The 16,927-nt window shown below is 36.9% G+C and overlaps 1 protein-coding gene across 2 annotated transcripts; it reads left to right on the top strand.

The window, feature by feature from the left end:
• Positions 1-1,036: 1,036 nt before the first annotated feature.
• On the top strand, positions 1,037-16,429 carry EIF5A2 (eukaryotic translation initiation factor 5A2). Of its 2 annotated transcripts, none has more exons than XM_074367905.1 (5): positions 1,037-1,178; positions 1,856-2,056; positions 2,604-2,708; positions 11,099-11,230; positions 11,770-16,429. In XM_074367905.1, exons 2-5 carry the CDS (start codon positions 1,892-1,894, stop codon positions 11,827-11,829), a joined length of 462 nt encoding a protein of 153 aa, XP_074224006.1. In that variant the 5' UTR covers positions 1,037-1,178; positions 1,856-1,891; the 3' UTR covers positions 11,830-16,429. The 2 variants fall into 2 exon arrangements, with proteins under 2 accessions (XP_074224006.1, XP_074224007.1); XM_074367906.1 differs by having other exon boundaries at positions 1,886-2,056.
• The last annotated feature ends 498 nt before the right edge of the window (positions 16,430-16,927 follow it).

A 16,927-nucleotide genomic window follows, 5' to 3' on the forward strand; every position in this document is an offset into this window, starting at 1 on the left:
CCATAGTGCCACATAGGAATGTGAGAAATGGGATTTTTCATGAAATAGTGATACAAAATCTCAGGGCCACATAAACTGGGGTGTAAAGGTCACCCCTCTAAGTAGGAGAATGTGGTGGGCTGTGAAGCCAGTGAGAAAAGGGGAAAGCATCTCTTTTTAAGAACCTTGGTCCTAATCCTATTCAAGGCGCTATTGGCTCGAGGTTGATTCCAAGACAACCCAACTGCTCATTTAATGAGGTACGGACATACCTCAAACTGGAAGGAATGCCAAAGCCAGAAGGAAGGAAGAGCTGAGTTTGGCAGAACATCTTTTTGCTGGACGATGCAGTAGGAGTTAGGCACCACTCGCCTCCACCATGCCATAACAGCTTCTGGTGTGAGGAGTGAATTAGGTAATTTCACAGTTGCTTTTTAGTTCGTGGATGTCTCCGGAGTTCCCACCCCAAAGTGCTCTGCTGATCCGGCCGGGCCACCAGTGGCAGTCGCTGCCAGAATCTTATGAGTACCTAGGGTCCCCTGCGGAGCCAGCAGCGGGAGCCGGGTAATAAAATACTTCACTCAGGCTTTTCCTCGAGGAACAAGCGTGGTGTTGAACGCCAAGTAGGGCTGCATGTTGGGACAGAAGTTGGAACCCAAAGTTCCCTCCACAGCCACGAGGGACATCCGTTGAATTCGAGCGCCTCGCGAGTTCTGACAGCTGTCACGTGACAACCACCACGCACCTGAGGGCAAGGGCCAACCAGTGAGCGGCTTGCTTCCCGTTACCTTCGACTGGGACCCAAACGCAAGGAACGAACCTGAAAGTTTGAGGAAGCAAGTTTCCTCGCCAGTGAGTTTGCCCTCAGCAACCGGACTCCAGAAAGTGCTCTTCATGCCGGAAGTGCACTAATCCGCAGCACGTGGGGTTGCCAGGGCACTCTTCACGTGACTGGGCGGGGCCTCGAGAGCCTTATAGCCAATGGTAGCGCGGGAGGGCGGTTCCTATGACGCGCCGGGACCTATCCCGGAAGTGGGACTGGGGTGGGGGTGGGAAAGGGCGGGGAGGCCGGGGTGTGGAAAGTGTGGCGGCCCCGCCCCGTCTCTCGGAACTGCCGCGGCCGCCACCGCTGCCGCCGCCGCAGCTGTAGGGGACCGGCGCGGGTGCGCAAGCGAAAGGCACTCTTTCCCTGCTGAAAGGTGAAGGCATACAGAAAAGCTGGTGGGGTTGGGACCGGAGCAAGGCAGGGCCGGGGAAGGCAGCCGGAGCCGAGCTCTGACCGAGAATGGAAGGAAGGATGGATGAGGGACCGAGGCGAGCGCTGGACCCGCCAGGGCTCAGGCCCGTGCGGCGCCGGGCCGGGCATGCGGGCAGGACAGGGGGCGTCTGAGAGGTCGGGGTGACGGCGCGGCCGGCTGGGGGAAGGAGTGCGCGCCGGCTGCCAAAGGGCCGGGTGCTGCTAGCCAGGTCCTGTTATTCTCATCCTTCGCGGGGACGTGCGGCCTGGGCTGGGCTGGGCCCCCCGCCGTGGGGATCCGGGCGGCGCGGAGGGCGGGCGGCGCGGTGCGGAAAGGTCTTTGGCTTCTCCTGCGATGGGACGGTGGGGGCCGGGATTTCCAGCCCTCAGCGCAGGTGAACGCCTTGGGCGGGTATCCCCCACCCCCAGCGAGCTCTTCTGCGACTTCCCTCCCACCTCCCGACTAGTGGATGGAAAAGTTTGTAGAGGCCAGAGTTAGAAAGTCCCCATTATTATAGGTGGGTGTTCTATAAATGCAAAAATAATAGATCCATGATGCTTGGCTCGTAACCTATCCGAAATGAGGCGTTTGCCTGCCTGCATGCCAGTTGTTAAAAAGCAAGCAAACTTTTTGCATAGTTCCTTCAGAAAAGCAACCATCTCCCCCAGCCTACCATGGCGGATGAAATTGATTTTACTACTGGAGATGCTGGGGCTTCCAGCACTTACCCTATGCAGTGTTCGGCCCTGCGCAAAAACGGCTTCGTGGTGCTCAAAGGACGACCATGCAAAATAGTGGATATGTCAACTTCGAAAACTGGAAAGCACGGTCATGCCAAGGTAAATGCCCTTCCAGGACTGTCTTGGCATTGGGATTTTGATCCTTTGCATTCCGTTACAGAACATGAGGTTTCTGTACTTACAACTGTATATAATAACACAATTTTTTCATCCCATAATTACTGGGTGATCAGCTGTTTGAATACTGAAAGGTAGCATTTCCCTCCTGGGCCCTTATGTTTCATTTACTAGGAACTGAAACTTTCCTGAATCCTAGTGATTTAGGCAATCTATTCATTTTACAAATGAGAAAACTTGTTCTAACATCATTCTAAGAAACCTAATTTCATTTTTCTTAAGCACTTTACTATTGAATTGAACTGTATATTGCTATTGGGTCTTGCTTGATATGTCACGATACTGTTTAGTTGTTCACTGCTTCTCAATTGTATGACCAGTACATTTTTTTTTTAAGAAAGTAAAATTAGATGACCTTGGAAGCAGAAAGAATCTGCCATAATCAGCGTTGGTATTGTGCTCTTGTGTATGTAATGAGTGATACCTTGGCAAAGATTAAACAGGTTTCCTGTTCTCTCCTCTCTGTTAGGTTCACCTTGTTGGCATTGATATTTTCACGGGCAAAAAGTATGAAGATATTTGCCCTTCTACTCACAACATGGATGTTCCAAATATTAAGAGAAATGATTATCAAGTAAGTACTAATTTCTCCTTGTTTCTTAAAGGTGCAAATACCCTCTGCTCTCTATTGTAATTTAATAACACCCACAAGTAGTTTTCTAGGTTTTTCTAACTATTAGCTACCACTTAGCTTAGAAATTGGAGAAATAGTGATATTGATATTTAACACTTGTGCCTTATCTAGGATGATTGCTAGTTTGCCACTTTTAACATTCTTGCATTTATAAAAATTTGAACACTTATTATTTCTCAGAACAAGTGACTCCATATTGTGAGTTTAATGTTTAGTTAAATTATTATTCCCTTTGCTGTAGATTATTTCAAGTTTAGATAACTCCTTCCCAGGTATTTCTTTTCCCTTACCAGACTTAAGACTTTTAAGAACTTATTGGACTTCATGTTCCACCAGCAAGTTTTTGTATATTAATGTGTGTCAGAATTTGGTATTCTTAAATAGAATAAGTTGAAAGCCATAAATACAAAGGATAAAGTATATGGTCACTGAGTATGGTAAAGAAAATAAAAAAACTTTGTAATTGTTTTATTTATATTCAGTGACCATGCTGTGACCTTTTGTTAAATTATAGGTATAAACTGCAAGTTTTAGTTCCAGTTACACAGTTGGATAAGTCATGTTTAATGATAGCATTTTGTTGTTTGGAGTGCTGATGGCAACCAAACCATTGACCTCATAGGATGTGGGAGCTCAGATTAATCCTAACTAAAGTCTTCTTGAAAGTCTTCAATTTCTTTATCAAGCATACTGTCTATAGAACTCTTTTCTATTCATTTTGCATAGTGAAAAGTGCAAATGTGATTCCTGGATTTGTTTTACCCAATTTAAATTGATTACTTTCTATACTTTATATTGTGTTGTATAATTCTTTAAAAATGTTACCATTAACTGCAATTATCCAATGATTTCCTTTTACTTTTTGTCCACATGTAAACATATTTTACACAGTTTTAATCTAGTAAGCAGTTTTATATTTTCATTTTCCTACTTATCATAAACATTTTTAGGTTGCTTTGGAGTCTTTGTAGAAATGTGAATTGTCTTAGTATAATAATAGCAAGGTTTTGGAGGTGGGTTGTTTGCTTTTTTTTTAAGTAAGGCAGATCTGGGTTTGGATCTAGTTCTGCCACTTTCTAGCTGGGTGACCTTGGGCAAATTATTCAACCTCTCTGAGCCTCAGTCTTCTCATCTACAAAGCAGGGATAATATGAGGATTAAGTGAAAAAATCTACCCTATAATTACCTCATAAGCAGATATGTACCACAAAGTAGTTCTTTCCTGCTTCCCCTTTTCCGGTATGAAAATTCCACTTAATCATTCCATTATTCTTAGAGCACCCAATTTAGACATGGCATACAGTGGGTGCTCAATAAACATTTGTTAAAGGCATACATGATTATTCGATGAGATAAAGATAGTGCAGCCAACTAAGGCTAAGTATAGAATTTCTCCTTGCCAAAAGTGGATTTCTGTTTTCATACTAACATGTGAATGCTTTGAATATTCACTGTTCATTAATATTCATTCAATATACAATGCTTTTGCCTTTGACTATTTCAGAAAGATGGTATCAGTAGTTCAGATAACTACTATGATCAAATTAGCCTATCATTGATTGGAGCTCAAGATTTAACATAAAAAATAAATTTGGTTTTGGTTTTGTTTTGGGATATAGCAGAGCCTAGGCTAGGGTGAGGGGGATGACATGAGTGAAGCCCTTGCCTCAAGCACAAAATTTTAAATAAAGACAGGACCAGTAACAATGGCAAGCCACACGGAGGCCTAAGTCAAAAGGAAAAATCAGTAATTCTGATCCTGTCTTTATTTAAAATGTTGATACTTTGTTCACCATAGAATTTTTGCATTAATTCTAATTTTAAAACTTGATCACTTTGGGGGGGGGGGGTGCGCACGTGCACGTGCCATCTTAAGTTTTGCACCCAAAATGAGTCCTCACTTGCCTCACCCTAGTCCCAGCCTTGGTGTGTAGTCTGTGTTGCAGAGTGGATAAGACAGTGACTCAAGCAGGACAGCCTGGGCCCACATCCTTGCTTTGGCACTTACTAATTGCGTGACTTCTGCTGGCAAGTCAGTTAACCTCTCACCTGCCTTTATTTATAAAATAGGGATAAGAATGATAAACTTATCATGGAATCATTGTGAGGTTTAATTAGTCAATTCTTAGAACAGGATTTGCATAGTAGGTACTCAGTGATCACATCCCTTTATTATCAAGTCACCATAGAATACTTATTTCTGTTCATTTAAAAAATTAGTTCTATGAACCTTTCTGGTTATATTTATTGTGCTATGGTGGTCTTCACTCACCTATCCAAGTGCCTTGATTAAATTCCTACTTATTATTTGGCTACATGTAGTCCTTTGTATTTGTACACACATATATATATGTTCATTATAATAATTAAAAAGTAAGTCTTTGTTTAGGGGAAGAAACATATTAATATTTACAGTTTTAACTTTATGTGTTTTAAAATGAGTTCAGAATGAAAGAAAATTGTCTCCTGAATTCCACCCCAAGATATTGGATTAGAATTGCTCATTTCCATCATTTCTCCCAAAAGTAGTGATTGTTGTCTGAGGCTCAGTGATCATGTAAAATACAAATGCACCCAAACACCTTTGGGAATCCCCAGACTCTTAAATATAGACATGCTTGTTCAAACTCTGGTACTCACTTGAATCATATTTCCTTAGAAAGTTCTGTGTTCATGTGCACCACAACCCAAGTTAAATGCCTTTTCTGTATTTACAAAGTTCTATCTGTCATTTAAAGACCATTTTTTCAGAAGGAAATCCTACCAGTACAAGACATGTTTAAGTATATATCGTGGATCTTTGGTGAATTGCCAGAACTATGAGTATTAAATCCTAGTATATTCTTCAAATAAGTGATATGCCTTTCAGATATGGAGTTGAATTTTGTTGTTGCAACTTAAAATAGAACAACAAAGAAATTAATGATGCTCTGAATTATTTGTGCCTAAAGTCTTTTTATAATTTTTACCTGTTCTGTGGAATCTTTGTGTTCCCTGATAGAAGCAGTCTTTCTTTAGGAATAGAAAACCTCTAAATCAGCAGATCCCAGCATAGCAGGGACAAGAAACAAATACTTGCTACAGTATCATTAAGAGTAATAGGGAGAAGAGCCTCCTACCTTTGGTTCCTAGACCCGTGTATTCTACCTATGGGAGAAATAGTACCATTTTTGGAATGTATTGTAACCTGTGAAACAGCACCCAGGTCCATATAATATCATCCAGCAGGTGGCAAAGATGAGTCTTCTTTAGGCCAGTCCACACAGGCAAGCTGTTTTAGAATGATGGAGTACAATAGACCAGTGAATTCTCTGAGTGTTGTCCTGTTATCTTTTTATTTTGCCTGTCAAATGAATTTTTTAGCCAGAGATGATACTATGTGAGGTACTGACGGGAATGCGACATTCTATAAATCTGCAGATGAGATTTTAGCAGAAGCACTGCAGGCATCGAAGGCAAATTTACATGCAGAGTAAAGATCTATTGCAGTGAGCACAAACTGCCACCTCTTCCGTCATGGAAGGAGTACAGTATTACCAGGCAGCTGGCTGTTCCCTCTGGGGAATGGTGCCATATCAAGGACTCTGTACTGTGAGGTACTCAGTAATGGCTGTAGTCAGATCAGCCTTGGTGAGAAAAAACCTGTGTCATTGAGCCCTGCCACCATGGCCAGGAGTTCCATCAGCCAGTTGAGCAAGGACTGGGATGACTACAAAAAGAAGTTAAATGACATTCACAGACAGAATCATCTTGTCCACCTAATTGTCCACCTCCTCTGTAGTGCGTCCCTTTGGTAAGCATTCATATGAACACATTCTCTAACTTTCTGGAGAGATCCCTCCACATACCACTTCCCCAGACCTTACTGTCAGCAATTTTCCTATCTTGTTCTTTCAGTGTTGTTGACCTTCCATCCAGACTCATAGCCATTGCCCACAATCAGTGTAAATCCAAACCTCTGGTTCTCTCTTCTTTCAAATCCAGTATATGAAGTTCTTCTCACCCCCACTATCTTTCAGGGTCACCTCTGAATAGTTTCATCAGACCATTCATAACCACCTAGAGACCAATCCTAGTTTTTTTCTTTTTCAGTCATCTGGTCATAGGCAACTCCCCAGAAAGCCACTGGTATGAGCTGAGGGAGAAGCTGTTAATACTGCAGAAGAAGGTCCTTTATGAGTCTGAGCTACTTCTCATACAACTTGTTTATGCCTTTCGGATCTGCTTAGGTTGACCTCCTGTATGCTATTCCAGCTTGATGATGGAGTGCTGCCGTGCATACTCACCTTCATGGCTTGGTGGGTCAGATAACACTCCAGCTGATGATAGTGTTATTTGCTTGAGTTGTATGGTAACAATGATCAAGCATTCAGTCTCTCCCAGGGACCAGCAGCTCTAAGGAAGTAGCTTGAGAGTGCTAGGGGGAGAGGAAACGGAGAAGGAGAAGGGAGGAGGTCTTACCTAAAAGTCTATCTGTTTTGGAATAGATTGAGAAATAAAATAAAATTAAATTCAGAAATTAGGGCTAAGAAGGCACCTGCAGTGATGCTATGCCATCTCCAGCCTCCTGCTGTTGTATATCAATAATACAAATACAGGCAAAAATGTTCTCCATAATTCTCCTTTTTTCAGTGTTCGTGCTTATTCTGACCACATCATGGACAGAATCTGCAGTTACTAGCTCTTCTCCATCTTTCCTTTCAGTTCATGCTTTTCTTCCTCAGTTCCCTGTGTCTCCAGCAATTTAGTGGCTACACTGCTCTTTCTAGAATTCTGATATACATTTTTCTTTTTTACTTTTTATTGTGGACATATTCAAAATATGATGAACTTCATGTACCCATCAGCCAGCTTCAACAATTATCATTACATAGTCAATCTTGTTTCATCTGTATCCCACCACCTGCTTTATTTCCTGTACACTCTACCTGATTATTTTGAAGCTAATCCCACATATTATATCATTTATCATTTCATCTGTAAATATTCTATTATGCATTTTTTAAAGATAAGGACTGTAAAAAACAAAATCAAAGCACACTGTGGCACCCTTACAATTAATAATTCCTTAATATTGTCAAATATCCAGTCAATATCTGCATTTTCCTAATTGTCTTTGTTTTTTTACTTTTTTGGATGTGATAGTTACTTTTTTGTCTTATAGTATGTCTAAATCAGGTCCTAAATAAGGTCCACATGTTGAAATTGGTTGAGGTATCTCTTAAATCTGTTTTATAGGTTCTCCTCTCTCCTACATGCCCTGAGGTCCCTCTCTTCTCTCTTTCCTTCCTCCCTTCTCTCTCTCTCTCATTTTTTGATGAAGAAACTAGATCATTTGATCTGTAGACTTCCCCACAGTCTGTATTCTGCTAATTGCATTTCCTTGTTTAACATGTTCCTTTGTCCCATATATTTCCTGAAAATTGAAAATTAGATGTAGAGTCTTGATCAGATCCATTTTAGATTTCTATTTTCTTCCTCCTTTTTCTTCAAAGAACAATTCCATAGGTGATGTTCTGTGCAACCATCAAGGTAGTTAAGTCTGATTTTTTGTGTGTGATGTTATTACATAGGTAATCATTGCCTCAATCCATGAATTTATTAGGAGAGACAAAATAATAATTTTATTCTTTAAAAAAAAAAAGCCAGAACACTTCTATAAACTTTAGTTCATCAATTTTTTTGTTTACTTTGTGGTCCAGTATATAATAGGAAAGCCAATATAAATGCATGAGTTCCCCCTTTAATTAGTATTCAGAATTAGTTGTTTCTCTTGCATCTACTGAAGATGACCAATGAAATTTTTTTTTCCACTTTGAATAGAAGCATTTAAACACATTTGTGTTTCAATCCATTGTAGTTATTATCCTTATCAATTCCCAAATTGTTCCATCTTTGGCAAGAGGGACCTTTTTCTGGTTAGCTCTTTGAGTTCCTTTGATACAGACCTAGTGGTCTTTGATAGCACCATGCATTCTCATCTTGTATACTTATCCTGGACCTGGAAGTATGTGTTTTTCCAAGGAGCCCTATGGAGAGAAATAGCACCGTACACTGGATTCTTTTAGTAGGATATAATAGATACCACATTCTGATACTGGTATTTGGGGGTATGGTATAACTTCATATGTCATTCAGCAGGTTGGTACACCACTGCTTGCCAGACTCCTATATTACAAGTTTTCTGACCCTGCCCTCTCCTGTTTCCTTGCTTGCTATTAACAAAATGATTGTTCTCACTACCAAAAAAAAAAAAAAGTCATAAACACCTCAAAGTTATCAATTGAGTAGATTTGTTTAAAGGTGAAGGATCAGAAGGAATATTTAGAATTGACATATAATTGTCTTCTTACCATCCTCTCCTTCTAACTCTATAGAATCAGAGAGGGCTTTGAGGGGAAATAGAAAAAGTTGCCCAGAAATATGCTTGGAACTCAGCAACCATTAGCTTTTTTTTTTTTTTCAAGATTGAAAATTATAAAAGGGAAAATGGTACCATGAGAGTAGAAAAAGCTGGCAGATAACTATCTTAGCCAAGTGAGCACAGCTAATATCACCAGTAATGGGACAAACTGACATCATTTGGCCTCCTGGTGTGATACTCTGAGGACACATCATTTATGTAGTAATCCTTCCAAAAATGCATTACCTGAATCATTAAGAAACAGATAAACTCAAACTGAGGAACTTTCTATAATACAGTGAGCCTGTGCTCGTCAAAAAATGTCAATGTCATGAAAGACAAAGGATCAGGAACTGTTTCAAATTAAAAGAGACTAAACTGACATGACAGCCAAATAAATACAAGTCATGATCCTGGAGTTGAGAGGGAAAAGTTGCTATTAAATACAATATTGGGACAATTGGCAAATTTGAATACGGACTATATGTTGAATAATATGCTCACAATATTGAATTTCCTGATTTTGAAAAATAAACCGTGGTTATATAAGAGTCTGTCCTTGTTCTTGGAAAAACACACTGAGGTATTATTGCTAAAGAGTCATAATGGTTGAAACTTACTCTCAAATGATTCAGTAAAAATAAGAAAAGAATAAGAATATGTACGGTATACAATTTATATATTCCATATATACAGAGAGAGAAAAAGTGCACATGTGGTTAAATGTTAACGAAGTGTAAATCTAGGTAAAAGATAAGGGATTTCATTGCATTATTTGTGCAACTTTTCTCTATATCTGAACTTTTTTTAATAATTTAGGTAAGATGAAATACTTCATTTTTATTATTTAATTTTATTTTTCTATAGCTTAGTTTTATTTCTGAAATTTTAAATTTTATCTTATTGCAATTTATTTTCATAAGATGTATAATGTTTATACATTTTTTACTAGATGTTTGGTATTCTGGGTGATTGCTTTTTATAAAACCCATTAGAATTCTAGGCACACTGGTGGCATACATGCTTTTAGAATAAATGGATTTGGCCTGCCTATTTGCTTATACCTGTAATGAAAAAAATTTAATGATATCAAAACTATGTGATGACTTTGTTTCATTAATGACATCAATAAGCTAGTGTTTGTCTTTTAAAAAAAATCTAATGTTGTTAGCAGTGAGCTGGAGACCTAAAATTTTCCACTTCAGCTTGTTTCATAATCAAATTATAAAACACAGGTTTTTGTAATTGTGAAAAACTGAAAATAACTTTTATGCCCATTAGTGCGAAAATGGTTAACTCAGTTGCAGTATATCTATGCAGTTGTGAAGAGATTAAAGAGACTAAGGTTGGGCCACATTTTCCAATATGGAAAGATTTCTAAAACACACTAAGTGAAAACAACTTGCTGAAAAATACAATATCTCATTTTTTTAAGCAACTGTATTTATATTGTGTCCATAAATATAAATGCTTCAGGATACACAATAAAAAAGCCTAAACTAGGGGGGAGGGTACAGCTCAGTGGTAGAGTGTGTGCTTAGCATGCACGAGGTCCTGGGTTCAATCCCCAGTATCTCCATTAAAAATAAATAAATTAAATAAAAACCTAGTTACCTCCCCCCAACAACAACAACAACAAAAAAGACTGATTAAAAAATTTTAATAAATAAATTACTTTTTTAAAGCCTAAACAGTTTAATAATGCAGAGATTTGGGGGAAGGGAGAGTACAGGGAGGAATGAACTTACACTTTTTGTCTGTACCTATTTCATGCTTTTGTATGTTTACCATTCTCAAGCACCAAAAATTTCTTAATGTATTACTATGTTCTTGTACAAATTAATGTGGATTGCCACATAACTATGTAAATATTACAAAGGAGTAGATATAACCTAATTGATTCAAATGCTATAATTTCTTTCAATAGCTGATATGCATTCAGGATGGTTACCTTTCCCTGCTGACAGAAACTGGTGAAGTTCGTGAGGATCTTAAGCTGCCAGAAGGTGAACTAGGCAAAGAAATAGAAGGAAAATATAATGCAGGTGAAGATGTACAGGTAAAGACCTATGGGAATATTGCTTTTTTAAACCATTCTATAAAAACTTTAAAAGCTATGTGAAATATAGCTTTTAAATACTGCTGAAATGTTGAAAATGATCTCTGGAAGGCAGTCTTCCCAGTATCCCCTTAGAGACCCATTACCAAAGAGTCAAAGTTCATTTTTTGCTACATAGACAGTGTCAGCCCCAAACTTGTTTTGAAGATCAGCGTGAACTGTTCTTAAGGGTAAGAAAGGATGCTATGAGAATACTAAAGAGTGAAGGTGATTACTCTAGTATTAAAACATTTATAGCTCTTATGTTCCCTGTTCCCTGGAAGTCTTAAAAACCACAATTTGAGAAATTCTGCTTTAGAAAACTATAAAGAAAGTAAGTTATTTGGTCTTAGAACACCTCTTTCCAAAGTCAATATGTATAAAGTATCTACAAATATATCCAGTGTACAATGAATTAAATATATCTTAGGTATATTTATGTATATTCTTATGTATGTAATGCCTTCTGAATAACTTTTGCCTGCATTTTCCCCTTCTAGGTATCTGTCATGTGTGCAATGAGTGAAGAATATGCTGTAGCCATAAAGCCCTGCAAATAAATGGGAACATCAGGCATCAGCAAACTGTTTAGGTCTGGATCAACTGCAGATCTAAAGTTTGGTTCTAAGTTGTCACCAAAGCTATGGCCTTCATAAGCAACCTCATTTCGTTTTTAATTGTTTTGAAATTGTGCTGAGTTAGTTTTGCAGGCAACTAGTAATTTCAAAAAATAATCAAGGTGTATAATTCTTTTGTTTTTTAATTTTGTAGGTGTCTTTCCTATAACATTCCTGCGGTTTCAGTATGTAAGCCCAAGAAACAGACAAGATAGTTTTGGCAGATGTGATTTGTCTGAGCAGATCATTCCTGAATTTTAGTTAAATGATAAGTAAACCAGGGTTTTAGATTAAACAATGTAGCATCTAGTGGTATTGACGTACCACATTTAAGTTGAATTGCTCTGCAGTAATTTCAAACTTAGTATCATAGAATATCATGGATTGGAATTGTCACAGCTTCAGCCTGAGTGTGGCAAGTATAGATCCTTAAACCAAAATCATATTATCAAAAAGTGTCAAATCTTAGTAGCCATGTGCAGCCACCTGTATTACCTTGGTCTTTCTTTGCCAAATTGCTGGCAGACTTAACCTGTATTATGGTGATTTCAGTTCTTGCTTGTGCTTGACAGAGGCATTAAACTGCTACATGACTGTTAGCAAGTCTTATTGTAAAGAAGACACAGGACAGTGGCAAAGGGAGTTGCTTAATCTATAGGGTTTTATTTGAGGATTTTGTAATCAGCATAAAAATAGAAAGTTTCTTTCTATTTGTGTTTCTGCTTTTAACTTGTGTTCTCTCTCTCTGTATGTAAAGGAGTGACCTGGTTTACAGGATACAATGCAGTGCTTTTTACCAATTATGTTGAATAAATGTTAGTGTTTGCAGGAGTCACTCCTTTCCAACCATTTTTAAGTAGGCTTCCTTAACATCAAAATATTTATTTATCAGACAAAAACTGGAAATTCTTACTTGAAATTGATTTGGATCATTTGTTCAATTTATTTTTTTCCAAAGTGAAAGTGAATCATGGAAGAAAAGTTACTTTATGTGATAATTATTATTTAACTTAAGAAGTATATGTATTTTATCTGGTTATCATGTGACTTATTTCAGTTCCATATGTGAAATATAACTAGAGAAAAATTCTATAAACTGAATTATTCAAGAAAGAATTTTAGGTGATTCTGCTACATTTCTGTTTAGTCTTTTGGATCATATATCTCTTATTTCCAGAATTCTAGACATTGTCACAGGGTTTGTGAGGACCTTTGACTCAATAACAATCATAATATTGCAGTGAAACTTAGAACAAAATCACATTTCAGTAATACCTTCATTCTCTAAGACTGGTTGTAAGACTTCTTCCATCATGCTCTGACCTCTAAAAGGCCTTTGTACCTAGTGTCTAGAGGAAAATATGTGTCATGCTGTAACTGGTCTCATCAGTGACTCGAAATAGCATTAAGAACAGAAGATCCCAAAGTTTTAGTTACTTAATTTTCACATACTTTTAAATCTTGTATTGGCCTCAGCAAACCCATTTGGAGAAGAAGCGGTACTTTAAGGAAATGCAAGAGGAATTCTAAAGCACAAAAAATATTGAGGTTGTAGCCAGTCATTTTTAGTATAACATTTTAGCTTTTGCCCATCTGAAGCACAATTAGTAATTAGGCTAAATTCTTTCCAGTATTCCATTTCAGTATCTGCTACATACTGCTTTAGGTTTTAGCACTCTGTGATGTGTACCTTACGTGCGACTGATTGGCACTGTTACCCACAAGAACTCTAGAAAGTTATCAGTCTGTGCTGCTTGCTGGTCACTCAGATGACCCCAGTTAACCATACTAGTGTTCTGGTTTAGTATTAATTCTAGATTAGCATGCCCTTGTTCTTAACTTGTCAAACTTCACATAAATATATTTTCAGTTGTGAGATAAGCCTATATTAAATTGTAACAATGCATCTCTGTCATCATACCTTGAATGGCAAAAGCTATTTATGCATAAATATTTCATTTTAAGTACTATAATGAAGTATAAATACTCCTCTGACATATAATTATAAGAATAGATTTTAAAGACATGGGACTGTTTATTTTCACATAAGTCAATACATATTTCTCTCGAAAAATATTTCATTTAGTAAAGCTTTATAAACTGTATTAAAAGGAAGCAGGGAAACATATATTTTTTAACAGAATAGAAGTGACTTCATTCTTTTTTGACATCAGAAATGTTAAAAGTTGATTCCTAGTATTTGTTGTACCCTTTTGTAGCAAATGTTAAATATCAAAGTTACCATGTATAGAAGGTAGACTGTCACATTGATAGATTATACAGTGAAAACACCTGTCTGCAGGCATTTCACAAATTTATATACAATATTATGGTAATAAGTGGAATATTTGTTTCTTTCTAGAACAACATATTTTATCTCTACTGTGGAGACGTTGTCATACCTTACTTGCTAAGAAGTTGTATACCCTCTGAAATAGATCAAATTATTGCTACTTTGACTTAGCATTTGCATCATAAACATAATTATGATATTTCTTTCATGCTCCCTTCCAAGGGCTGTCAGTCACTTAAAATTACTGCTAACCAAGCTCTTGAATCCATTTCCATTTATGGTACAAAATTCAGTACCAATGCTTTATAACAATTACCAAAAGTCTCCTGCAGCCAGAGCATGATATCTTTAATAGGAGATGCTGCAAAAAAATGTTCAGACTATAAAGTTTGGGGATACAGTTTTTCATTATAGCACAATGTGAGTGTGTGCACGTGCACACATAGCTTTGTATGTTTGTTCTTTTTACAAAGTCCTTCCAACTCTTAAAAGTACTGTAGTCTGGTAGTGCCTCAAATGTTGGTAATTTTTTTTTATTTTACAACTTTTCCAGAATTTGTTTTTGTACTTTAAAGTTTCTCAATTAGATTATTTCTAGTTGAGCTGTAATTTGAATGCATTGTTCTCAGGGCTGTTTGTGCTAAGAGCTGAAGTTTCATTATTTTAAAGCTAACTGCCTAAAAGTATGTTGCAAAATTTTCCCAAGTTGTAATACAGTGATACATACAAATAAAAAATCCTTAATATCAACACATATAAACTATATGCTAAATATTCAAGAAAAAATGGGAACATTGGTAACAATCTATACTCTTACCGTATTTTTTTCATTTTATAATAGAATTTGGTAGTCTTATCTTAGAACCTTATCCTTAATGATATATCTGAAAGCATTCTTTGGCATGGACCCCAAAGATAGCTTTAGAGCCAGACAATGATATGGTGATTCTCAAACATATTTAGGGACAACAGAACAAAAGTTCATAGTGCTTTTCTTTGGTACATTAAAATGTTTACATATTGAGTTCTGTAATATGAACTAGGAACAAATTTACTTTGAGAAAATATGGCTCTTAAGGAGTATATGTACAAACTGTAAGCATATTTCCATAAACAGTATATTATATTGAACTGATCAATAGTTCAAAATCTTCTGGTATCATTTAGGCATAATATTTCATAGTTTTTAAGCCTTTTTTTCTCCTAACATTCAGACAGGTAACAGCCAACAAAGGCTTAAAAAATTTTATTGTGCAAAATCTTAAAATTGAGAAAATTCAATCTGTTAACTTTAATCCCTTAAATTTTTTCCCTCTGAATTGGATATATGGCATTATTTGATTTTAGTAGGGAACATTGGATTTAGCTTACGGAACACAGATGTTCTGTAGCTTGAAGTCCTATATAATTCAATGTTTTTCCATTAAATAGATATCTAAACACCAACTTAACTACCAAGTGAGGTCAAGTGCCTGAAAAGTGCTGTATCCATCTAATTAGCACGTTTTCCTCACATGAAAGATGCATCTTACAGCAACGCATATGCGGCTTTCACCTGCTAAAAACATACTTGTTGCCAAACTTTACTGTCCACCACTATTCCTCTCTCCTTAGGACAGGCTGAAAGCAATTTTACAATTGAAAGAGAGGTTCCTTTACTTATATAAAGTCCCTAAAACTATGTCTTGGTATTGATAGACTTAAGCTTATCTTACAAACTCTGAACATAAATTATAGTCATTGATGACTGTACAGCTTATCATAAATCATAGTTGTGATCTTTCTTGAGAGGAATTCTTTATTGTGGTTAATACCTACTATAAATAAGCACTCTTGTGCTTGTTACAAAATATAATACAAATTACTAGTTCTCTACTATTTTTATCCTCCTCTCCAAAAAGGAAATAGTTGAAATGGCATTGTTTAGTCCAGTGGCATTTTATTAGTAATACATTTTATTTGTCTTAGGTATAAGAGAACTCATGCTTTTACCTGCAGAGACTCATACATTTTAGCTAAAACTTTAAAATTATAAGATATGTAGAATGGGTATTATTATAATTGTGCATTTTACATTTCAAAAATGGGTAAAATTGAAATATTAAGTCTTTGACTATATTAAAGTAATTGTGAAATATTTTAAAATGTAGATGGTAAATTTATCAATTATAACTTTTTGTTATATTAAAATATATTTATCTGTTGACTTCATCAGTTATATTGAATAAAAATAAAGTTGATTTAACAGGATACACTATTCTTGTATATATTCATTCCCAGAAACATTTTCATGCTAGAATAGTCAATGAATTAATGAGTATGTCACTGTTAAAAGAAAATCTAACTTTTGTTCTTACTGTTTTTTATATTTTAGGTCTTACTATGTAGCACCCTTGCTTTACAGCCTGGGAAGGTTAATTTCTAAATTTTAGTTCCAGATTTAGGTACAATTTTTTATCTTTAAAGTTTTAATAGTTTTTAGAATATGTAAAATACGTGGTTCAAAATTCCACAGGTATAAGAGTAAATCCATCTTACCACCTGCATCCTCTTCCTGTGCATTCTTCCAGAGACATTTAATGCAGGAGAGTTTAGTGGTGCCTCCCCAACCGCTGACCTCCCAGGGTCTGAGATGTTCTTTCTCTACCAGAGTTGCTGTTCTCTTTCCACAGCAATGTGAATGGCGTAATGAGTCCCTAAAGCAAACCCTTCACCCTTTTCCAGTCCTCACCATGTCTAATCAACACC

This window comes from Camelus bactrianus, chromosome 1 (assembly GCF_048773025.1).
Source record: "Camelus bactrianus isolate YW-2024 breed Bactrian camel chromosome 1, ASM4877302v1, whole genome shotgun sequence".
NCBI classification, from domain to species: Eukaryota; Metazoa; Chordata; class Mammalia; order Artiodactyla; family Camelidae; genus Camelus; species Camelus bactrianus.

Bases quoted from the DNA above. Each gene is read 5' to 3' on its own strand.
- EIF5A2 (XM_074367905.1), top strand. From the start codon at position 1,892: ATGGCGGATGAAATTGATTTTACTACTGGAGATGCTGGGGCTTCCAGC. The intron at 2,057-2,603 runs GTAAATGCCCTT...CCTCTCTGTTAG, and splicing joins GAAAGCACGGTCATGCCAAG to GTTCACCTTGTTGGCATTGA. The intron at 2,709-11,098 runs GTAAGTACTAAT...TTCTTTCAATAG, and splicing joins TTAAGAGAAATGATTATCAA to CTGATATGCATTCAGGATGG.